At 42.0% G+C, this 22,903-nt stretch overlaps 5 protein-coding genes across 9 annotated transcripts; 2 read left to right on the top strand and 3 right to left on the bottom strand.

Annotated features, from left to right (window-relative positions):
* Nucleotides 1-1,365: 1,365 nt before the first annotated feature.
* On the bottom strand, nucleotides 1,366-4,704 carry LOC116192412 (origin of replication complex subunit 2). The gene is made up of 6 exons (XM_031520959.1): nucleotides 4,341-4,704; nucleotides 4,104-4,210; nucleotides 3,272-3,404; nucleotides 2,832-3,126; nucleotides 2,217-2,444; nucleotides 1,366-1,991 (listed from the first exon to the last, which is right to left on the bottom strand). The coding sequence occupies exons 1-6, from the start codon at nucleotides 4,470-4,472 to the stop codon at nucleotides 1,795-1,797; spliced, it is 1,092 nt and encodes a 363-aa protein (XP_031376819.1). The 5' UTR covers nucleotides 4,473-4,704; the 3' UTR covers nucleotides 1,366-1,794.
* Nucleotides 4,705-5,533: 829 nt separating this feature from the next.
* LOC116192413 (succinate dehydrogenase subunit 5, mitochondrial-like) lies at nucleotides 5,534-6,921 on the bottom strand. Its single transcript, XM_031520960.1, has 4 exons — nucleotides 6,684-6,921; nucleotides 6,262-6,578; nucleotides 5,944-6,129; nucleotides 5,534-5,766 (listed from the first exon to the last, which is right to left on the bottom strand). Exons 1-4 carry the CDS (start codon nucleotides 6,865-6,867, stop codon nucleotides 5,710-5,712), a joined length of 744 nt encoding a protein of 247 aa, XP_031376820.1. The 5' UTR covers nucleotides 6,868-6,921; the 3' UTR covers nucleotides 5,534-5,709.
* Nucleotides 6,922-7,870: 949 nt separating this feature from the next.
* Nucleotides 7,871-10,866, bottom strand: LOC116192891 (26S proteasome non-ATPase regulatory subunit 14 homolog). Its single transcript, XM_031521586.1, has 6 exons — nucleotides 10,613-10,866; nucleotides 9,935-10,112; nucleotides 9,252-9,333; nucleotides 8,636-8,812; nucleotides 8,362-8,529; nucleotides 7,871-8,265 (listed from the first exon to the last, which is right to left on the bottom strand). The coding sequence occupies exons 1-6, from the start codon at nucleotides 10,743-10,745 to the stop codon at nucleotides 8,074-8,076; spliced, it is 930 nt and encodes a 309-aa protein (XP_031377446.1). The 5' UTR covers nucleotides 10,746-10,866; the 3' UTR covers nucleotides 7,871-8,073.
* A 2,647-nt stretch (nucleotides 10,867-13,513) lies between these two features.
* Nucleotides 13,514-19,848, top strand: LOC116199812. Of its 4 annotated transcripts, none has more exons than XM_031530339.1 (10): nucleotides 13,566-14,546; nucleotides 15,148-16,305; nucleotides 16,492-17,586; nucleotides 17,773-17,814; nucleotides 18,027-18,103; nucleotides 18,264-18,348; nucleotides 18,465-18,548; nucleotides 18,666-18,767; nucleotides 18,852-18,950; nucleotides 19,316-19,848. In XM_031530339.1, the coding sequence occupies exons 1-10, from the start codon at nucleotides 13,821-13,823 to the stop codon at nucleotides 19,424-19,426; spliced, it is 3,579 nt and encodes a 1,192-aa protein (XP_031386199.1). In that variant the 5' UTR covers nucleotides 13,566-13,820; the 3' UTR covers nucleotides 19,427-19,848. The 4 variants fall into 4 exon arrangements, 3 of the variants coding, with proteins under 3 accessions (XP_031386199.1, XP_031386223.1, XP_031386214.1); XM_031530363.1 differs by having other exon boundaries at nucleotides 14,413-14,546; nucleotides 15,195-16,305; XM_031530354.1 differs by having other exon boundaries at nucleotides 14,421-14,546; nucleotides 15,191-16,305.
* Nucleotides 19,849-20,113: 265 nt separating this feature from the next.
* Nucleotides 20,114-22,500, top strand: LOC116199828 (probable inactive heme oxygenase 2, chloroplastic). 2 transcript variants are annotated; one of them, XM_031530384.1, is made up of 4 exons: nucleotides 20,114-20,688; nucleotides 21,078-21,301; nucleotides 21,846-21,976; nucleotides 22,069-22,211. In XM_031530384.1, the coding sequence occupies exons 1-3, from the start codon at nucleotides 20,148-20,150 to the stop codon at nucleotides 21,948-21,950; spliced, it is 870 nt and encodes a 289-aa protein (XP_031386244.1). In that variant the 5' UTR covers nucleotides 20,114-20,147; the 3' UTR covers nucleotides 21,951-21,976; nucleotides 22,069-22,211. The 2 variants fall into 2 exon arrangements, with proteins under 2 accessions (XP_031386244.1, XP_031386235.1); XM_031530375.1 differs by having other exon boundaries at nucleotides 20,118-20,688; nucleotides 21,869-21,976; nucleotides 22,069-22,500.
* Nucleotides 22,501-22,903: the final 403 nt, after the last annotated feature.

Here is a 22,903-nt window from a genome sequence, read left to right as displayed (position 1 = left end):
GAACCATCCAATGAAGCTGACAATATAGGGGTGTCACTCAAGATCATATTATTTTATTGTAACAGCGACCATATCTAAATTATCAGCTCTCGTTGCGTAATCAATCGAATCAGACGGCCTCGAGTTTCAATTTCATCTCGAGGTCTCGTCTAATGACTATTAATTAGTCAGCAAGAAAAAGGGTTCTTCTTTTTCGTTCTCTTTCCTTGTGTTAATTAATTACTCTTGACTTTTCTTTGGATTATGCTTACAGCAACGAAAAGTTGATTAATATTACATGAGAAGATAATCTTCTGTTCGGAGACCCCCTAAAAAAAAGCAAATAATTGTCCCCGCCTCCGATAAAATTACTTGTTAAATAATAAGAGTTAATTATTTATTTAACAAGAAACTTATTATTTTACTAAATGAATCATTATTTTGTAAAAAAAAATTATTATTATGGATATATGATAAGACTCTTATCAAATGGTAAGTTCTCTTATTATTTTTTGGGATATAATTAAAAGTGCACTTTTAAGATGCTCTTGATTGTAAACACACTCATGTAATAGAGCAAGTTCTTGTCAACTATCATAATGGAGGATTAAATGCCACGCAACGCAAGCAAAGTTGGTGTTGGTAATATCATGCGGACTAGGAAAAGATCATGGACGTCTGTGTATTTTATCCGATAGTCACGTTACTCATAAATTGAAAAGGACCATAAGATCGAGACAACAAGGCTTTCGTCTTCTTTTTTTTTTTTCCCGCATTACGGAAATGTACAATTGATGGGTATGATGGATTGCTTGAAAACCCAATCCAATCTCATCTGAGAAAACATACAGATTAACTTTCAAAGAGACATCAATTTGACAAAGGCACGAAACACCCAATAAAGCAAAAGCTAAAGTCCCCGGCTCCTTTCTTATTTCATGAAATGGAAGTCGACGTTGAAAGAGGTATGGACATATTAGAGTGCATGGTGCCGAGTTAGCGTCGTGATCGGTTATTGTTCGATAGCGAGACATCTCGTGTTATACAAATGTGTGAACCTTGTGCAGTTGCAGTGATGACAGAAATAGAATATGTTCATCTCAAAGGATGATAATATAATATAATGACTTCTGTTGAATCCACATATCGATTGGACATAACACTAAACAGTATGGTACTTTCGACAATATTGCATATCCAAAATTGTTTCTGGAAATTGATAAAGATTTGATATTGAGTTATCAGTTGTAAGAAACACATATTTACGCTGGGTCTGGTTTCATGATAGAATTTTAAAATCAGATTTTGATTTTGAAAAATGATTGTATAAATGAAATCCACATTTTGACTTTATATGAATTATGTCGTTTTGTTGTGAAAAAAAAGTGATATAAATGGGACCCACTCTTTGACTTTGTATGAATTATCAACAAGTGCAATTTGTTGATAAATTTGAAACTTCACGAAACTAACGAAAACAGAGCGAGGCAGAACAATTCAAAGAACCTAATTACATCGGATCGCTAAAGAAAAACCGATTAGCAACAAAACAATAACTAACTTTAAAGCAAGACCAGCGATCTCTCTTCCAATCGCTTGTTTATGAAGAGTCCTGAGTTCCTTTCCCTCCAAGTAGATAACATAAATCCTGTCCAGCACAGCTTGTTGAGAATAGTCTCCAGTTTCCTTCCTCTTCAACCGATTGCAGTAGCAAATTCTTCGGCTCGACTCCGAACTGGTCTTGTGATATTAAATTTCTTTCCTCTCCAACTAAGGTATCAAGAACGTGGTTGATGATCGCACATTATCCATACCTTAGTTGATTTCCGATAGCAATTTCTCAAGAGCCTCCTTCGCAAGAGGGATATGCAAGCAATCCTCTCCATCGGGATGCCTTTTGATCTTCACCAACTCGTGATCTTTAAATTCGGTCAGATGGGAGTTCAGTGTGACCTGACTGCTCACTAGGAAACGCTCTCTACAGGTCGCATACAGGCTGCTGACCAGCATACCTGTAAAATGATGCAAAAGATATGGTCACAAAGCGTTTGTTTTTAAGGTGTATATTTCTGGTAACGGGAAACTCCATCATTCATAAATCATCACAACTATCTTTTGCCATGACGCCTGTCACAGGAAAAATATTATTCTAAGGTTGCAATCGACTAGCTTTTAACTCTTCTTCTCCATGTAAGAATTTCCCATTATATTGGTTTGAATCATGCAAGGATACTTGCCTTCTTCATCGGGGTGAGACATCTGATATTCTGCAAGTACTCTAAACACACTCTGAGCATTGGGCGTCAAACTCTGCAGTACAATCGTGGCTGTTTTGGCGCTTTGAGTCGTGTTTCCATGTGCCAGGATCAAAGGGAAAAACATTCCTTCAATCTTGTATGGTTCATAGGTTGGAGTATGAAGCCAGTACCAGTTGAACTGTGTATGAACCATCTTCTTGTCCCACACTGTCAAAGAATTCATGGACATATATAATAAGTTTAGTGGGACAAACTGTTTCAGGGTTGGAACTTGCAATTTTTCTCCACAAAATGCTGCCGTTATTTCTTTCCAGTGAATTTTATTGGTGATGCATAAGCAAACCCCATTGCTAGTCAATGGAAGAACTTTTCTAGCTCTTACAGTTGGCAAGATCTTTCAAAAACATCCATTTTGGAATGATACAAGCATGATTTTCAAAGTGCAGATGTAGTGCAGGAAGCATCTGGCTGAATCATATGACAGAAAATGAGAGAGATATACTAAGGAGTAGAGGTAAGTTACAAGATAATTCATGTCTAGACGATAGCAATTTGAAAGTTTGGGTTGGGGGGGGATAGGACAAGATTACTTACACAAAGGTGAGTTTACATGATCAATAGAGGCAATAATCCGTACGTTGGAACAAGCAGCTAGTTGTGCAAGACATCGCTGAGTGTCAGAGTCCCTTAGTCCAGGTCCATCGATATTATGAATAACGACGCATACAAAACAATCATTTCCTTCCATCCATGATCCATCCAAGAAAGAAAAAAGATCTTCCATGGATCGAGAGCTAAATGGCTGCTGAAGGTTAGGCAAGTTCGCCTTGGGAGACTTCTTCCTAGATTTTAGAAATTCCAAGAGAAGTTCGGCTACAGTAACCACAACCTAAAAGATATCAAGGATTTACAACACAGCCGTAACACTCTCCCCACAAAAATCAGCTCTGAACATATAAGAAGTACGATCTCTTCTTATAAGCCAATGATCAGCGAAAAGGAACCGTATACACAATGGATACAAGTAGAAGTACCTGTTTTACATTGATGGACTGAAGGTATCCATTGACTACGACTACAGTATACTCAGATAGTGCTGTTGATGCAAAATCTTCGATAAGGGCTTTCTTAGATCCAAATCCATAAAATAGCAGGCCAAAACCACACCTTGCATTTGATTGGAGAGCAAAGTAAGAGACAACGTTTAAAAAAAAATCACAATTATGGAGGAAGATGCAACTTATAGCTTATGGAAGACAAGTAATGGAAGGAAAGACATTAGTCATAAGGCCACATTTTATCCCGACTAAGTTCATTCAGCATTTACAAGAAAAGCATAAGCTGCAATATATGCAATACGAAATGTGCACCAACTTGGGCAATAGACATTGACCAAGTTCAAAAACACAGAACTGTCTGGAAGTACTGCTCTAATATGCAAGAAGAGTATAACCCAATAACAGCAATAATATTGAGTACTATAAAATGCCAATCTTAAAATTATGCCTGAAGAAAATCATTGGAAAAAGTCGAGAATAGTTTTCTCCACTGAAAAATCTTCCTCCTCAGCAATCATGACCTCTTCTACTAAAGCTGAGAATCTCCATACAAAACCCTTATCTATGATTTCACCCATCACAAGCCAAATATTCTGACTATCTATTCACCAATGTCCACTGTCTAGACTGAAAAATGACAGTCAGAAACAACTTCAAATGAGTCCCACCCCTAGCCAAGTCAGTTGTGACGCCAAATAGAGCAGCAAATGCCATCCCCCGCGATCATACTCCAAATGATCATAAAGTAAACCACTGACTGCGCAAGTCCTTCAAAGGCTAAACAGAAGAAACAGAAGAGTTATGATACCTAAGCAGGAAAACCCATTCGGAGTACGAGCTTTTGTAGCTATCCTTCAGGGCTGCGATTTCCTTCTCGTGCTTAGGTTCAATATTAGCCACTGCTGCTATCAACTCCTGCACACCCATTTAACAAGAGGAAGTAAAACGTCAGTCCTCACTTCAGTCCAAGCTTCCAATCTCAGCACATTTGCACGTGAACAGAAAGAAAGTCCATGACTTTATACGAGCAGAGAGTGAACCCGACCTGTTCATCAACGACCTGGATGTCGGAGACCTTTCGCCCGGACTTCTTCGAGGAAGAGCTCCCCGATTCCTTGGCCAGGAAATAGTTCCTGGAGAATCCGACTTCCTCCTCATCGACGTCGTCGATCTCCATGAAAATCAGCTCTATGTTTCACAGTGGAGCGATCGATGAAGCGAATGAGTTCAGGCGAAATTGCAGAGTTCGGAAGACGAATGAGACTATGATGAAGCCGTTGTGCCCTAGGGGTTGGCTATCAGTAATTTTCCCGCCATTTTTCACGCAACGACACTGTCATCATGCGTATTGGGCCAGTGTTCCCGGGCTAGCTCAATGGCCCATTTTAAAAAGGCCCAGCCCTTTTTTGGGCTGGGCCTCCCTTTCTCTCTCCTCCTGTTATTCCTCTACTTCCCGGAGTTTCCCTCTCCTCCGGTGAAGTTCGGTTGGGTGTCTCTCGGTGGCCGTTGATCCAGACGCTTGACAGCTTCCGCCAATTCTCCCTCCGGACGATCTCCGATCTGCGCCGCAACTCTTCTTCCATCCGTGACCCAGTGGATTGCATCGATCCCCGATTGTTGAAGGGCCAGGAGGTGATGGGATCTAAAGGGAGGAGCCACCACTGGAGCGTATTTGACGGGGTGAATTCGTTCCCGTCGACGCCCGAAGCTCTCATGGCGGAGATCAACGCGGCGACCGCCGACCTGGAGTACGCCCGTGCCACTGCCCTCCTCCAGTCTCCGCCCGCTTCGGCCCCTAGGAGTCGGGGCTACGATGCCGAGGCGGCGAAGTACGATGTCCGAGTGGCTGATGAAGCCTACAGGGCAGGGTGTGCGGCGTTAGCCGCCGGGAAGCTCGACGAGGCCCTCCAGTCGTTGCATATCGCTCTCTCCAAGTGCCCGCCTGATAAGACATCCGCCATCGCCAAGCTCCAGTCTTTGATCTCCCTCACCTCCGACCAGCTCCGAAAATCTCCGATATGAGTTCACAAGGTCGTTAATTGTGACCGTTAACGAATTCGGTGCTAATTACGGGGATTTCATTTCATTTCCTCGATTCCTAGCTAGGCCTTAGATGCTCTGTATATTTGTCGGTTCGAAATTTACTCATCACAAATATATAGCATGTTTAAATTCGATCAGTCGAGTTTTAATATCGGCATCAACACCCATGTTTCGATTCCAATTAAGAAAACCATATCGAACAAAGACTCGTTTCTTTCAACAAAAAAACCTTTGATTGCAGACTAAAGCCGAAAACCTCTGCAATGTGCATTTCCATTGTCAACTGAGAGTTTCTTGGACCCTGCACTTCCTATTCTAAAGGCAGAAATCACACCCTGAACAGCAGCTTATTCATATGCTGCTCCTCCAAGCTAAGCTCTTTGCTCGATATACGATCCCGAAAGTCCAGTTGTCCCGAGGACAGTGACCTGCAGTCGGAACATGACCGATATAAACTTAAGCAACACCGCACTGATAAAGACAGGAGAGACCACAACCGAACCAGGATGCTATGTATGTGTATCTCAGTCTCTGCTGTAAGACATTCCGAATCGAATCTGCTGCCGTAAAGGTTTCAACACCATGAATGAAGTTAATTCTGTTACCTTGCCCCACTCGGAACCGAGTCCGGCACATCTCATCTTCAAATGAATCATCTTTGTTCCCAGTTCCATCTCCGCCTTCTTCCTTACATAGGACTCTTCGGGCCCGAAAGAGTCCAAGTAGTCAGCGTACCTCTTGAAGAATGTACGAAGCGCCATGGTGAGCTCATCCGGCAACGGTTTCACATCCTGCACTACAAATTATCAAATATTTGATGTCCGTGTTCGCCAAATTTCAAAGCAATTCCGAAAGCATTCCCCCGACAATCTAACGAGGTCTTTGTTCTGTTCAATCCAGACCACTTTTCTGATCTCTTGTACCTCTCCGGTCATCCCGACACAGTCATCGAGCTCCATCTTCAATGATGTCAGCGCACCGTTGAACTCCTCCACTGCTTCAGCAGCTCGGAAGACGTTCTTTAGGATCTCCTGACCGGCCTTGTCGTCCGTGTTCCTGGACAGCGCACTCTTCACATCGTAGAGGACTGAATCGGAAAGATCATCCCAAGTATCCGCCATGAGGTCCTTGTACGCGTAGTAAATCACGTAATCTTTGATGTTCGGACTACGAGTGATATCTTCGCTGAACCGACGTACACTCCCTGTGCCCGTCTCGACGAACGGTGACCTGCTGCGACCTTAGCGGTTTGCTCATGCAGGAAAACGAATTCAAGACACGGAACATTGAACAAAAGCAATCGCCGTGATCAAATGTAAATTACCGATGGGAAATGCGAATGTACCGGAAGGGAGATATCTGTTGGTGGTGGAGGCGACGGGAGGGACAGAGGAGCCAAAGAAGCTGCGGGCAACGCCACCGTGCTGGGGGAGGAGGGCGGTGGAGCGGCCGCTGGAAGCGGAGTTGGAAACTGACCGACGCATGATGATGGTCGTGGACCTCAATCCCAACCTCACCAATTTCGCCATTGTCGCCTTCTCTGGTCGGGAAATCTGAAGCGGTGGAGACGAAGTGAAGTGGAGGAGGGACAATAACGAAGCTCTCGCCGGGCGGTCGGCAGCTGGCATTGGCATGCAGGTAACTGCCACGTTTTCGTTTTTTTCTTTTTTGAAGTCCGAGAAGGCGCGCTTGTTAAGAGGGTGATTACTTTTAAGGTTCCTTTTTTGGAATTGCAAAAATAATCTCTCTTATAAATTTTCTTTTTCTTTGATAAAATGCATAACCTCCCTTCAAGTTTAGAAAAATTAAGTATAGGCCACATTGCATGATTTGAGAAATTACTTACGTAATTTTTAAAGAATTTTTAATATATTCGTGAATCGCAAAATCATTTTGGTTTAAAATTTAACATTCATTTGCAATTTTTAATATAATAATAAATGTTAAGGATAAAATAATTTAAAAAATAAAAAGAGATTTAAACTAATTTTCGGCTTACTTTCTTTCACATTTTTCATTAGTGAAATGTGCCGAACTCCTACATGGTTGAAACTGAATCCCGGGGACTTTTGTCGCTTCCAACAGAGAGAATCGAATCATGACTCTTAACCGGGGCTTATCAATGAGGATTATAAACAAGGGTGTGCTTCGATCCTACGAGAAGAAATGAAGACAAAGGGATAACAAGGTTTATAACACACTCAACGAAGTTGTTAAGCAACTCCTCGTGGTGCTTCTACTTCTTCTCAAACAATTCGAAATTCTTCCTCATAGTTTCCGGGTTGAGCCTCTTATCATCGTCATCCGAATCAAAGTTCGTGGGCTCCTCGATCACGTAAAGGTCAGCCGGAGAAGGGTCCTTGAGCTTATGCTTCTCGAGCTTCTCAATAAGCAGGCCCACGTTTAAACCACACATTTTCACCATGCTTGGCATCGATGTATTGATATGGCTATAACCTACCAACGTTTAGTTGAAATACAATTTGTTGTGATTAATTCGAACGGACATAAAATACTAAAGAGCATGGCAAATGAGAAACTGGCCCCTTGACGGGAGAGGGGAGGGGGGGGAGACAATTGATGCAAATAGGATCAAATGGAAGTTGTGAGTAATGAACCACTATCTTTTGCTACAATACATTGCACGACCCAAAACATCCTTTCTGTTTGAAGCGGAGATGACAAGGCGGACGAGGGACATGGAACCCGACCAATGAATGATCACCTTCCTAGAACTAGAACACGACAGTGTCGAGCATGGTTCCCAAGGTCTGAATTATGTTCGAAGACATGAGGTTGGAGACATGCTCTTCGAGGTGCTTCTTCGCGTCTTGTCTCCCGACATTTGCTATGGCTAGCTTCTCAGGTGGTAGCTCGTCCTCCTCCTGCACTGCCTTGTTATACTTGGTCGCTAGGTTTAGCATTTCCTGCATGTATTAAATTGGACCAATTGATTTCTCGTATGCACGCAGCAGCCCAAGCCAAAAAATAAAAAGTATTTAGAACATAAAATCTTTATAAACCTGAACAGTCTGTTCATTGGTTTTGGAGTGTGCATCGAAGCGGCGAAGCGTCAAACCATCAGTCCATTTCTTCTTGTGAAGGTTGAGTAGCATTTTCTCCTCAAGCTCATTTTTCCTGTAGTTGATGGCTATGGAGTAATAATGCCTGTTCAACCCATGGATGAGTGCCTGGGAATTTGCAGAGACAAGTCAATCAGACCACATGAACCCATAGATCATTTCATACATCATTCCGTGTCCAGAGTTGAGACAAAAGTTAGCCAGTACTACTCACTTGGATTGAAGGTTTATTGAGATGTCCAAGGTTAGATGTCGTCTGCCTTGGTTCTTGGCCAAGCATCATGGTTTGTGGGTTGATTAAGCGGAAGGCATCAATCACCACCTTCCCTTTAACACTCTGAATGGGATCCACGACCACAGCAACAGCACGCTGGTTCAGAGCCTCAAAACTCTGCATTCAATTTAATCGAGGATATCAGTAAACTCAACTCCCTGATGTGAATAGCTGCATGATAATACCTCAGATCAGATCACATTTGCAGAACGAACATTTTCTACAGTGACAAATACAGAGAATACAAGTAAAACAAAAGAACTTTCAAGAATGCGTGAATACAGAAGCAAGCTTGTGCCATTTGAGGCTCCATAAAAGCAGAGCAAAAAGAAAAGCCATATAAAACTGTCATGTGTCCAACAAGCCCTGACCTATCATCAACAATCTCAGTTAGCATATGTCGCAGGAAAATAACTGCAAATGTGTGGGTGTGACAACACCGCCAGAATCATGCTGGAACAGAGTAAATTTGCTACATGAGGATCAGCTGAGACTAGTTCAGAGCACAGAGCTGTGCAAAAATATAGAGAGTAACATAAGTTGTACTGAACATTACTTGCTGAGTGTTTATGTCAACACCAGAGAGCCAACAGCCAAATCCAGGATGTGAATGATACCAGCCAACCACCATCTCTGGTCTGCATCAACAAATAAACGAAAGCAACTGTTACTCATGCCATGCATAGAAATGTTGCTCCTGCCAAGAGGCGGAAGCAGAACTGTAGATTCATCAAACCCATGTGGCAGATCTGCTGACAAGTTTTGAATGGTCTAGTATCAAATAAGCAAGTTCTGCAGTTCTTTCCTCTTATCAGTTGCACATGCCATGAAAAATGCTCAAGCATTTGGAACCCTCATCCAAATGAAATTAGAAAAATCATCCTTTGCATTTAATCTCCAACAATAAATCAGTTTCAAATGATTGAATGGCTCCTAGTTCTATCGTCACATCTGATGATCTATTCAAGGATAGGTAGATATTTAGTACGATGAACATAGGACATCGTTAATATGTACTTAAGCACCAGCATTCACAGTTCTGTTGTCATGTTTATGATTATTTTATTAGAAGGGAAAAAGTGAGTAAAAATATATACACCCACGATGTTATCCAAGAGGTTAGAGTAGGAAAACATCCCTTCACATAAGAGTAGAAGAATCACACTGAGTTGCAGGCTTCTAAGACTTGAGAAACAATAAAAAGATCTTCCCAACATATCAAATAGAAGAGTAGAGTACCTTCCAGTCTGTTTGAGCATATCGAGCATATTGGTCTGGAACACATGATCGACTGCCTCAACACTAACACCAGTTCCACTCTGCAGCATCGCGAAGACATCTACAACACGAACAGTGTACTCGTCCACAAACTCTCCCAGCATTAAACCCATCACTTCCATGGGCACTCCAGCTCTCCCTAGATCCCCAAAGAAACAGCTCGTGAGGAGCAGAGGATTAGAAATCCAGGCACAAAATAAGAACTCCCATTAGAAACGGATTCTCTTTTTCCCAACCAAAATCCCCAATGCCGATATAAATATATGGCAACTAGCGAGTCAGCACAGAGAAAAGATTGGTCTAACGCAGAATAAGAATGAACAGGTCCAACTCATCCGAGAAAAAGATCGATGCTTTGACTACACAAACAATATAAATATAATGGCAGAGCAAGCAATCATTTCTCGCTTCCCAGGCAAGCGCAGCGCCTCCTACCACAGCTCGGATGCTCAACGTGCCAAGACAACAAACAAATTCAAATCCCAATAATTAAACAAAGTGACGGAATTCGAACCCTAATTGGCACTTCATTGATATGACGAGAAGGACCTTCCCCTCTCTAATCATATGATAGCAGAAAGTACGCAAAGAGAAACCCTAATTCGGAACCCGAGCAGATTTGGGGTGAGAGGAGGTTACCGTGCTTGAGCATCTTGAGAAGGGCGAGGGAGGAGATGTAGACTTGCTCTGAGGAATCGAGGGTCGGGGAGTCGGGGGGCGGGTGGCCCAGGGCTCCTCCGGCGCCGGCGAACATCCGCTGCAGTCTCTCCATCACTTCACGCACTCTCGCGCTCTTTCTCTCTGATATGCGAATCCTCCGAGCTGACTTCAGCTGCAAGACAGGAACTATACACGATACGAGGAAGAACACAACTCTTCTACAGTCTCATCTTCCTTCATATCACTCTAATTCTTTTTAATTATATTTTTATTTTTTATTTTTATTATTTTACCTTTGGTCCGTGTACATGTACAGTTGGAAGTTGGAACTGGCTCAAAACATCACGATGCGAGGGTTATTTTAGGATAACAAGGTTGAGAATATAATGGTGCGCTTTGATTTCAAAGTTAAAGTAATTTTGATTTTGATCGTGAAAAATGATAAATGATTGTGTAGTGTGTTGAGTTAAAATTTTTGACTTGGGAAATATGTATTTTTGTTGTGTAGTGTGTTGAATTAAAGTTAAAGTTAAAAATTTTTGTAATTTTAATTGCGAAATCAAACGGAGCATAAATATAACTAAGTCGATACCAGCACGTTGCGCTGAATATTTTATCACATATATTACAAATAGATATAAATAGAAAAAAACATATGTATTGAGAAGACATGTCCAGATAAATAGTGAGGAAGATTAAAAAAATAAAGTGAATTATGATAAAAAAAATAAATACTTACTATTATCTTATAAAAATGTAAATAATATATATATATCCAGAGAGAGAGAAATTCAAGTTCTTATATACATAAAGCGAAATCGTTTATGACTTTAGGGGAAGGAAAAAAGCGAATAGAAACATTAATTACGTACAAAAGCACAATATTTAATTACTCAAATTTTCAATTTTAACACGATCTCTCGAAAATAGTATAGAAAAATACGATATTTTGTTTTAGTCTTCAATCTAACTCGTTGTTAAATATTTTGCCAATTCTAACGGTGTTAGCTAATTAAACATTAACGAAATCACGTATAGCCATATTATTCGATAAGTGAATCCCACATTTTTTTATTCAATAAAAATAATTTTGAAAAAGAAAAGGAAGGGTCGGACTGAAAATAAATAAAGGGAGGAAAGAGTCGGTGTGGTTTGGCGATGGTGGCCTTGATTGCGACCACAATCCTTCGATTTCTACGGCGTGACCTCGATTGCGGCCATTCCCGCTATTGACCCCAATTATGGGGTGGTGGCCTCTCAAGGCCACCACCGCAGCTCCCGACCCTTTTCTTTTTCTTTTTTTAATGTGTGCGGGGTGTTCCAGAAGGGAGGTCAAGTCTTAGTTTGGATTTATAGCACGGAACATGCAGAATGCCACGCGAAGTGGATTGACATAAGATTGGAACCAATTGAAGTACAAAATGTGCTAGAGCAGTGTATCTTGTTTGGAAATAGAGTAGAGTTAAATTCAACTCCATTCTGACTATGTCTATATATATTTAATTGAGTTGTAAAGTAAAATAAGAAAATTAAAAAATAATGATTGTATTGTTGAATTATAAAAAAAAAAGAAAAAAAAGTAATGAATGATTGAGAGAATTTTGTATTAAAAATATAATTAAATGGTAGTTAAGATAAAAAAAAGTTTTAAAAAATAATAATCGTATTATTAAATTGAAAATAAATAAATTTAAAAGTGAAATAGAGTAAAAAAAATTATTCCATAATCAAACAATGCCTCAGAGTGCGTTTGAATTTAGAGTTGAGTTGAGTTGAGTTTTAGTTTTAATTAGTTTGTAGTGATTGTATTATTGAATTATGAGAAAATGTGTGAAAAAATAATAAATAATTGAGACAAAGTAATTATTGTATTGTTGAATTGTGAAAAAGTAATGAATAGTTGAGAGAATTTAATATTAAAAATTGAATTAAATTGTTTAAAAAAATTTAAAAATAAAAAAAGTAATGATTGCGATGTTGAATTGAAAATAAGTGGAATTGAGTTGAAAATTTTTTAAAAAACAAACGCACCCTCAATTGCCAGTCTCATCCCAGCTGTTGTTGATTTTCAATGTCACGCCCAATTTGGCCTTTTACATCCATAATCCTCTGCCTAAACTGGAATGTGGAAGTGAAGATTCGAGGTCGGAGAAAATTTCAAGTAGTTATTCTTGATAACGTTTACAAAAAGGATGAATTAATTTTGCGGGGGTTAATGCGATGTGTCTAGTTACTACGAGACTATTCCAAAGTTAGGCCGTCATGTCCAACTTTGAACTCGATAAGAATTGGAAGAGAGTTTTCGGGCTATTGCATCGGCCCCGATTTGATACGAAAGCCCAAGATTTCTTGGCTCGTAATCTTGACCTGATCAAATGAAGGAGGCAAAAGCTAGCTTGATGAGTAAGCGCCATTGAACATGGACAAACGAAGGCTCATTTTAGGGAAGGCAGACAATTACTTCAAGAGCAAGCCAAGCCATTTCTCCTCTATATAAAGAAAGCCATCTACTCATCTATCTTCAATCTTATCGTGCAAATACTTTAGATTTTTTATTTTCCACATCATATACATTTTCACGACATTCGTGATTAAAGGAATCAATAGTTCTTAGCTTCCAACTGCAATTAATTCAGCTTATCTTTTCGAATGATACATAAAAGAGATATTGTAAAAATCGATTTCGATCGCCCCATAAGCTTGTGAATACACTCATTTCATTTCACAATTCTATTGACGACAATTCATCATCTACGAAGCATTATATTTGAAGCATCTCAACGAGAGAACTACATCGATCTTTCCGGCGCTCTTTCACAGATCCGGAAAACACTAGCCTCGCCATTCATTGACAGTCTAATGTAGTCACCCCGAACCGGACCCTCGACCGTCTATTTGGACCGGCCCGAGGCACAATTCTTTTGATCCATGGCTGGCCCGATGGGCACGTGATGAGTCTCTTCCAACGTTGATTCGCATATTCATAAGCTCATAAGATAATTCCTCTCCCTCCATTGACATCTCTCTCTCTCTCACATCTCCGGCGACGGCCCGACGGGTCTCTCTCTCCTTACAAATCCCGAAATCTCCTCCCGCCTCTCTCTCTCTCTGCACGACCCACCGTCCGTCTTCTTCCTTGTCCTTTTTATCTTCTCTTCCAAGATAGTCCACCCACAACGTCAGAACTATGCTTCGCCTCTGCCTCCAACGCGGCCGCCGTCTCCGGCTCCCCATCTCTCGCTCGCTCTCCTCCTCTCCCTCCTCCAAAATCCCCGCCGGGACGGACCACCACCATGCGCCACCGCCTATCCTCCACCACACCGCTACGTCGTCTCTCTCCCCTGACCCCGCCGCTTCCGCCACATCCCTCTCGCGCGGCTCTGCCATCACCCTCTCCGCCACCCTCCTCGCTGCCATAATAGCGTCCTCCGTGGCCCTCTACAACTCCGAGGATGAATCCGGTCGCCCTGACGCTAACCCTCTCTACAATGCCGTTGAGACCGCGGTCCACAAATCAAACGACTCCCTGAAGAGAATCTATCACCACTTCAGACAGACCGGTGTGGCAGCTTCCGTCCTCTGGCAGTCTCTGAGGTCGGTGCTCTCCTCGGCCAACCATGAGTTCCGCACAGGTTTCGAGCTCAGGGTCGCTGCCCTCCTCGCCGACATCGCCGCAGCCAGCCCCAGCCGGAGGACTGCCATCGTCGGCGCGGGTGGCGGGGCTGTCGTTGATTGGCTGCTGGACACGGTGGCAACTCCGCGCGATGGGTGTGGCACCCAGGCAGAGTCGGCAAGGGCCCTGGCGTACCTAATCGCCGACCCCAATGTGTGCGAGACCGTTCTTGGGAGGCCTCATGCCGTGCCCAATTTGCTGAGGTTCATTTTTTCTTGCCAGCCTCAGCGATCAAAGAAGGCGAGTCCTTTAATTTCATTCTGTCTCCATTTGAGTTTTTCTCTGTTGATTATCGCGATCTGTTGTGGATCTGTAAGATTGAGAATTATGTGCATGTCGATTGTTTTCTCCTTTCATTGCAAGCTAGATGAGTGGAATAAGGTTGCCTAATCATGGTTTTTCGCGAATTCAGTTCCGTCTTAGCTACCGCGGTGGCAACTGCACTGCTTGCTTCCATTTCCGTGTTCAAAATGCATTGCGTTTGGAAGAGATATCCTGTTAAGCTGGACCTTTATAGGCTGAAGTTATTTAGGTTGTTAATAAAGGTTAATCTGGACGTATGAAGAAAGTGCAAACACTGGTTTACTGCCAATTCCTACTAGTTATATCATAGCACCTTAAGACTGTCTTGCATTATTCATGTGGTCTCAAGAATGACATGCCTTTTATTTTTTTTTTTTTTTTGGGGGGGGGGGGGGGGGGGGATAAATCTTGGCTTTGTATTGAGAGTTTATGCAATCATAAAATGGATCAATTCTTTGAGCATTTTACTTTTAATCTTTTATGGTTTCTGGATTAATGTTTTGCCATTAATATAGTATATTGCATTTTCTGGGAACAGCACACGAGACGTAGTTCATTCGATATTTCTGATTCTTTGAAAGGTAGGAGCATGCTTGTCGCTGCCATAATGGAAATTGTTACGTCTAACTGTGACGGTATGGACCAAGCATTATTTAAGCACGTATTGCCCAAAAATGCTGAAACGAGAGATATAGCTGCGGCTATTCAAGTTATTGAGGAAGGTGGATTGTACATGGATGAAACCCCAGAGGATGAAGATGATGAAAATGGGGGCAGTGGTATGAAGGGAATTGGAATCAAGATACTTGAGGGCACTACTGTTCTAGGACTTGCAAGGACTAATGACTCAGGGGACTTGGGTCATTCAGATGCTTCCAATACAAAAATGTTAAGACATGCCCCCCGAAGATTATTGCTTCAAAATAGTTACGATAGCTCATCAACACAAGCTAGCTTGTCATCTGCTGTTATTCCGGGTCTCTGGGATGATCTGCATTGCGAACATGTTGCTGTCCCTTTTGCTGCATGGGCATTGGCAAACTGGGCAATGGCATCTCAGGAGAATAGGTCACGCATTCAGGATCTGGATCAAGATGGGAATGCCATCATGACTGCTCTGGTTGCGCCTGAGAGGTCTGTCAAATGGCATGGGAGTCTGGTAGCTCGTTTGCTATTGGAGGACCGTAACTTGCCTTTAAATGATTCTGTTCCAGATTGGAGTTCGAGCCTCCTGTCAACTATCTCTCATGCAACTAAAAATGAAGACATCCCTTTGGCTCAGGTTGCTTTATCTGCATTTCTGGTTTCTCTTGAGAGAAGCACTAAGGCGCGGAAGATTGTGATGGACAAAGGTCTGCATCTTTTGAGGGATACTGCTAAGAGCACAACAAAGCACAAACAGGTTCAAGAAGTGTTGGCAAAGGCACTTCAGTTAGTATGTACAGGTGATATGCAATTATCTCTTGAACAGAGTCAAAGATGGTCGGGGATATTGCTTCAATGGGCTTGTGGAAGCACTTCGTCTGATACAGTGAGATCTTCGGCCATAACAATTCTCTCACATATCCTTGAAAGCCATGGACCGTCTTCTGTGCTAATCTCTCAAGCATGGTTAGCTATCCTACTCGCAGAAATTGTGGGTTCCAGCAAGCTCTCAGCCAAAGGAAGTGCTCAGCAGAAAAGCGACAAAGTAAAGGTTTGTACAAGCTCTTCTAATATTGCTTTCCATAATTCCATCAATTTAAATTCACCATTTTTCCTTGAAATTCCTGGCTCAATGACACTCGTTGTAATTCTTATAGTATCTCTGGGACTAATGTAAGTGTTCACACTATTAATCTATTTGTTTTGCACCGTGATTGATTTTTTTTGTTTTCCCCAGACTCAAGTCGATCAATTGAACATGCTTTCAGCTGGACAAATTGCTAATCAGTTGGCTGGTGCTGTTGTCAGTCTCGCTGGCAACCAACTGGGGATGAGTGCAGAGACCATTGATACGTCTCCTTTGGCTGATCTCCTATCTCTTGAGCCCTTTGTTGTACTTTATAAGAACCAAAAGAAAAACAGTTTGCCCAAAATTGATGCTGCGGATTCTGCAGTGGTAACACTTAAAGGGATTAAAGCATTGGCCGACTTATGTGCCGAGGATACTTCCTCTCAAGAAAAAATATCTGAGTCCGGCATCTTGTGTTTGCTGAGGCGCTTTTTGTTGTGTGATGATTATGAGAAACTGGCAGCTATTGAAGCATATGATGCGTCAAGGGTGCTTGAAGCGCAAGAGAAGGCTGAAAATACTCCATCAGAGTCACCTGCTCCAGATCACAAAGACCAATCTAGTGTTAGAGTCCCACCTACAGCACATGTAAGGAGGCATGCAGCTCGCCTCTTGACTATCCTTTCCCTTGTCCCAAAAGTCAAGAAAGCCATTGTAGAAGATGAAACCTGGTGTAAATGGCTTGAAGATTGTTCTTGTGGGAAACTCCCAGGTTGCAATGACCTTAAATTACAGAGTTATGCCAGGGCAACTCTGTTAAATATATTCTGCAATGAACAGAATGGTGGAGACTCGAGTTCTGGCGAAGCAATTGCAAATGGAGAATGCCCTCGATATAATGATGTGATCTTCTTAATAAATCCAGAATTACCTCGTTGGAGATGCAATCAAGGCGAGAAATCATCCCCAAGTAAGACTAGCTCTGAGGGTATCTCTGCAGGGACAGATTCAAATGGGAAGACCTTGTCTAGTAAGTCTCAACAGAGCTCGGAACTGCAGGCTCCTCCTTTGGATGTTGTTTTTGTTCATGGCTTGCGAGGTGGCCCTTATAAGACGTGGCGCATAGCAGAGGACAAATCTTCAACAAAGAGTGGCTTAGTTGAGAAAATTGATCAGGAAGCAGGGAAACAAGGGACTTTCTGGCCAGGTGAATGGCTTTCGATTGATTTCCCTGAGGCGCGTCTGTTTACTCTCAAGTATAAGGTTTGTTTAAGATGAATTTGTAATTTTGGAAGGACTTTGGTTTGATGTTCTAGGAGCTTTTTTAGACATTTCTTAGTGGACAGGTTTCTGGATCCGCTTTCCTGCTTTTTTACTTGTGGTGAACGTGCAGTTACCATATCATGCCATTTGGTTTGAAGTCCAACTACTATTTAATTTCCTATGCAGACAAATCTCACACAATGGTCTGGTGCTAGTCTGCCTCTTCAGGTTTGTGCCTGTGATACATCGTCTTTAAGCTTCTTTATGTCACTTAAAAAGGTTTTGGACTTGGAGGAGTTTGCCATATTTAGACTATCTCCCTGTAGTTTAGCGTCTATGCTTAGAGCATGACATTTGTGTGTCAAGCTTCAGTTTAATACAGTTGATTTATTATGTGGCTATTAGTAAATCTGATACTTAGCCGGTGTATCCTTGGATAGGAAGTGAGCTCCATGCTATTGCAGAAGCTTGTTACTGCTGGCATTGGGAATCGGCCTGTTGTGTTTGTGACTCACAGGTAAATTAGAAATTGTTTCTTTTAAGGCATTTGGTCCGGTCTAAGAAAGATTACAGATAAAGGCAAATATACTTATTGCTTCCCTTATATCTGTGAGTTCTTTGATTATTGGACTGCTGGAGAGCTAATATCAGTACTTGGTCCTCATCGTTTTTTGCAGCCTGGGAGGTCTGGTTGTGAAGCAGCTTCTCCACAAAGCAAAATTAGAGAATATTGATAATCTCGTGAAGAACACTATTGGAATTGTATGTGTTGGACGGAATGTCCTCCTGTCAGATTTTTTCCCCTTTTCCTTGCAAAGGAAAAGAAATCTTTCATCATGCCTCTTAACTGTCTTGATTGTTATGATACAATGTTTCAGGTGTTCTACAGCTGCCCACACTTTGGAAGCAAACTTGCAGATGTGCCCTGGCGTATGGGTCTTGTGTTACGCCCAGCCCCAACGGTCAGTAGGCCTGTGCATTTAATCACTCATTTCATTTTAGTCATTCATCCATTTATCTGTTTTACGTAACCTACAAGAGGAGAGATGAATTGCCACGGTTAATTTATCGTTTCACAGATAGGTGAGCTTAGAAGTGGGTCTCTGAGATTGGTGGAGCTGAACGACTTCATCCGCAACCTTCACAGAAAGGGGATGCTTGATGTACTTAGCTTCTGTGAGGTAAATTGAGAGTCGAATCCTTTTCTTCTTGTGTGTACTAAAGCATGTGCATCTGAAATTGAACCACTTTTAACTTTTCTGCAGACGAAAGTAACTCCAATAGTTGAAGGTTATGGTGGTTGGGCCTTCCGAATGGAAATCGTGCCAATTGAGTCTGCATATCCTGGATTTGGTGAACTAGTGGTAAGTATCATCGCTCGTCACGTCTTTGGCTGTAAAATGAAAATGCAATTTCTCTTGGAAGCATATTTTTCTCAATAAAATATAGAGTGCACTCTTAGCATTCAAATATTTTGACAAAGAGAGACTCCGCATATAAATGGACCAGAATTCTGGCATAGAGAATATTCCTTAATCCTTTTTGTATATAGGTTACTGAGATTGGATTCATCAACAGTGATTGGTATTTACTCAGGAATACCAAAAAGAAGCGCAGTAGTGAATTCCACCCTTGCTTTATTGTTTTTGCCTGTTTTAAACATTCTCCAGTTTAGAATCTTGGGCAGCCAGTAGCTTCCATTTAATTATCGTCTGCAACTCTGATGCAGGTGTTGGAATCGACAGATCACATAAATTCATGCAAACCCCTCAGCCGCACTGATCCTTCATATACGGAGATCTTGGAATTCTTAAGAAAGCTAAAAGCCCAACGCACGTAGATGTCTATATTCGCATAACATCTGGAGAATCAAAAATTGATTTGCTGCAGAGAGCCATTTGCGACAGAGGAGCAAGACGCAAGCAGGCTAGACAGCAGTCTGTAGATCGATATACAGAACTCACAGATTCTTTGGTGGAGACCAAGCCGCCACCGTCATTAACTTGTACAGCACATGGTAGGTACCTCAGGAGCATTTGCAGGGAAGCAATTAGGGTATTAACTGGTCTTCCCTATAGAAGTAATACGACCGTTCGTCATCTGTCTCGTACCGTTTAGCTTCTCCATCTCTGTACATACTAATGTTGTAATCTTGTCTAGGTTCTTTGTTGTTCCCTTGCTAGTTTACCAACACATTTCGCATATGATAATTGCAATGGAGAAGTTGTATAAAATGTTTCGAGCTTCCTTCTTTCGGTGAAATGTTTCGGTTTAGAATGATGATACATTTCCATCTTATCGATAGTACTCCTCTCAGGTCGTTTTCCCAGGGAAATAGAAAACAAAGAAAACCTGGTGCGTTGGGTTTTTGAAAACAATTTTCCCATTTTACGATTTCCCGTTTTCATTTTTCTCTGTCAAAGGATTCGAGTGTTGTTCTGTTTGGGCCGAAAAGGTTTATGGGCCTGCAAAATGTGAGGCCCATTCATCATTTCAGCCCAATAAGAAACAAAGAGATGAAGCCGAACCACCATTATCTCTTCTTCTCTCTTTCTGCAACAATGGCGCCATATTCATCTTCTCCAGCCGCGGCAGCAGCAGCGGGAAACCCACCTTGCACTCTATCCCCACCGTCACTCCCCCAGCAATGTCGTCCGTTCCCCTGGGCTTGCTCAGCTCCACTCGCCAGGACTCTCTCGACCTTGCGCTGCTCCATTTCGAGCCCTGCAATTTCGACGAGCCCCCCGCTGGTGGTGAAGAAGAAGAGGAAGAGATACAGGAAGCTGTACCCGGGGGAGAGCGAGGGCATCACCGAGGAGATGAGGTTCGTCGCCATGCGGCTCCGCAACATCAAAGGCAAGTACAGTCACAAACTCAACCGGAGCAGTGCCGGCAGCGGCGACGGTAGTGACGGCGAGACGGGGCATTGGGCCACCGATGACGATGGAGGAGGTGGGGGAGTAGAGTCTGAGGCGGGAGGAGGGGATGAGGACGGGGAAGCGTGGAGCCCGAGCATTGAGGGAGTTGTCAAGTACTTGGTGGACAGTAAGCTCGTGTTCGACACGATCGAGCGGATTGTCGATGAGTCAAGTGATGTCGCGTGTGAGTAGCATCCTTTTCTTATCCTTCAATTCAATCTTCTGTAGAATTGCCCCGTGCTTGAGATGCATTACCGCTTTTGGATCTGGTTAGCTTATGTGCTTGACTGTTCTGATCCTAGAAGTGTTTAAATTCTTCGGATTTGTTATTAGTTAGTAGCCTAAACCCTTGGCCGAAACCTAAAAAGTCGATGTTCGGTTCGAATCTCTTGACTGAACCAAAAACCTGGGAAATATCGCTGCTCGTACATTGAGGCGGTGACTAGACATGATTCTAGGATTAGATCCGTGCTCCGATTTATACACTCGGCTTGGTTAGTTCAGGCTTTAACAAATCTTTCATTTTTCTCGTTATGACTTATACATACATCACTGCTGATCCTACCATTACAGATGCTTACTTCAGAAAGACAGGACTGGAACGTTCGGGAAGCCTCTCAAAGGACCTCGAATGGTTCAGCCTGCAGGATATCTCAATCCCAGAACCTAGCAACCCGGGTGTCACTTATTCCAAGTATCTCGAGGAACTTGCAGAGAAGAGTGCTCCTCTATTCCTCTCACATTTCTATAACATTTACTTTTCCCATATAGCGGGCGGGCAAGTGATAGTAAATCAGGTAATCCTCTGTATAATGTAAATATCCTCTATCAACTTATGTTTTGATCTTTACCGTAATAAATACAGGATCGAAACAACATTGACAGTAATTTCCTTTTGGCTCGGCATAGTTGACAGTAATTGAAAGTATATGCACCTGTTGATGAACGTCGTCCATGTCAATCATCGTTTCCCATCTGCAACATGTCTGTTTAATGGATAAAACGAGAGTCTGCTGATATTAATTTAGCCGGACGAAAGAGGACCTTCTGGGGAAGGGAGAAGTTGGGGATACATGTATGGCAAAGCGAGCGATAGCTTGAATTTGTTAAGAAATTTATGAACGCCTTAATTTATAAAGCTTTCTTATTACTGCCCAAGTCTTGCCTTAGAAGCATTGATCGTAGGCATACACTGCTATACTTTTCAATCTCGTAAGGTATTATACTATTCTAGTCCTAGGCCTAACTATTATTTCAGCGAAAACGAGCTGCCACTTGGAGATAATGAGATATGTGTTCAAGTAGTCTTTGAAAATCTTACGTTTATGATTAATTTTTCAGAGTGGTTTGTTGCGGTTACTTAGGTATCTGAGAAAATGCTGGAAGGAAGGCAACTGGAGTTCTGCCGATGGGAAGGGGACGTTCTGGGTTCGTTCAAAGGCGTGAGGGAGAAGCTCAACATGCTCGGGGAGGTAAGTTATGTAGACTGCCTTCTAACATTACTAATCGCACTTTATTTTAGTTGAGTCAATACATCATCTCTGATGTCTCGCTCTCTCTGCAGCACTGGTCTCGTGACGAGAAGAACAAGTGCTTGAGAGAGACAACGAAATCGTTCCGTTTCATGGGTCAAATAGTCAGGCTGATCATCTTATAGGGACCAATGTACTTCCTCCACTCCCTGGATGAGCAACTACTGGTTTTGGATGCTAATTGCTATAGAGTTACCGTGCGATCCAAAAGACCAATTAGGATTCTGCCCATCCACCGATGTGCAGGACTGAAGCTCGATCATCTTCTACCCGCGGAGAGAAATCCGAGCCGGGCTATTCGTCGAAGCTGATGAGGCGGGGATGGGTGTGGTGGGTGAACCAAGCATCATGGTCATTTCTTGTACGAGTGCATCTCATAGCGTGGGAATGCTTCTTTTTTTTTTTTTATTGATTGATACTAATAAACTTAAAAAGGGACATTAATTTTCATTGATTCTTAGATATGTCGGTCCAATAATATTTTTATATGTATTAATTGCTAAAAGTATTTTTATAGGATAAGAATATTCGTTTTTCTTCTTAATTAATTATATATATAAGTGGATAACAAAATTTTTTGTAAAGGGCTCGGGCTGCTTGGCTCGCATTGATTCTTATTTCTTAATTTTCCCCCCCTTTCTTTAAAAGATTTTATGGGGCAACCTTAATTCAGAAGAAAATATTTACTTGCCAACCCACTTGTCCCATAAGAAATATCTATGCTTTGGTACTCATAAGAAGATATCGATGATAATAAATGAAAATGTTGACGGTACTTATTGGGAAGATTTTGACCAAATTGTAGTCTCCATTCCACACGATTAAAGTTATGACTTTGGGCACAACGAACTCCTCCGACGTGATGAC

This window comes from Punica granatum, chromosome 1, assembly GCF_007655135.1.
Source record: "Punica granatum isolate Tunisia-2019 chromosome 1, ASM765513v2, whole genome shotgun sequence".
Lineage (NCBI taxonomy): Eukaryota > Viridiplantae > Streptophyta > Magnoliopsida > Myrtales > Lythraceae > Punica > Punica granatum.
Note: the sequence above shows the minus strand (reverse complement) of the source record. Positions and strands in the feature narration are given on the sequence as shown.

Bases quoted from the DNA above. Each gene is read 5' to 3' on its own strand.
- LOC116192412 (XM_031520959.1), bottom strand. From the start codon at position 4,472: ATGGAGATCGACGACGTCGATGAGGAGGAAGTCGGATTCTCCAGGAAC. The intron at 3,405-4,103 runs GTATCATAACTC...ATCAAATGCAAG, and splicing joins GAATGGGTTTTCCTGCTTAG to GTGTGGTTTTGGCCTGCTAT. The intron at 3,127-3,271 runs GTACTTCTACTT...GATATCTTTTAG, and splicing joins AGTCCATCAATGTAAAACAG to GTTGTGGTTACTGTAGCCGA.
- LOC116192413 (XM_031520960.1), bottom strand. From the start codon at position 6,867: ATGGCGAAATTGGTGAGGTTGGGATTGAGGTCCACGACCATCATCATG. The intron at 6,579-6,683 runs GTACATTCGCAT...CAAACCGCTAAG, and splicing joins CAACAGATATCTCCCTTCCG to GTCGCAGCAGGTCACCGTTC. The intron at 6,130-6,261 runs GTACAAGAGATC...TTTGTAGTGCAG, and splicing joins GTGTCGGGATGACCGGAGAG to GATGTGAAACCGTTGCCGGA.
- LOC116192891 (XM_031521586.1), bottom strand. From the start codon at position 10,745: ATGGAGAGACTGCAGCGGATGTTCGCCGGCGCCGGAGGAGCCCTGGGC. The intron at 9,334-9,934 runs GTACTCTACTCT...TTGTTGATGCAG, and splicing joins ATGCTCAAACAGACTGGAAG to ACCAGAGATGGTGGTTGGCT. The intron at 8,266-8,361 runs GTTTATAAAGAT...TAATACATGCAG, and splicing joins CCAATGAACAGACTGTTCAG to GAAATGCTAAACCTAGCGAC.
- LOC116199812 (XM_031530339.1), top strand. From the start codon at position 13,821: ATGCTTCGCCTCTGCCTCCAACGCGGCCGCCGTCTCCGGCTCCCCATC. The intron at 17,815-18,026 runs GTTTGTGCCTGT...ATCCTTGGATAG, and splicing joins GTGCTAGTCTGCCTCTTCAG to GAAGTGAGCTCCATGCTATT. The intron at 18,549-18,665 runs GTCAGTAGGCCT...ATCGTTTCACAG, and splicing joins TGTTACGCCCAGCCCCAACG to ATAGGTGAGCTTAGAAGTGG.
- LOC116199828 (XM_031530375.1), top strand. From the start codon at position 20,148: ATGGCGCCATATTCATCTTCTCCAGCCGCGGCAGCAGCAGCGGGAAAC. The intron at 20,689-21,077 runs GTGAGTAGCATC...CTACCATTACAG, and splicing joins TGAGTCAAGTGATGTCGCGT to ATGCTTACTTCAGAAAGACA. The intron at 21,977-22,068 runs GTAAGTTATGTA...CTCTCTCTGCAG, and splicing joins AGCTCAACATGCTCGGGGAG to CACTGGTCTCGTGACGAGAA.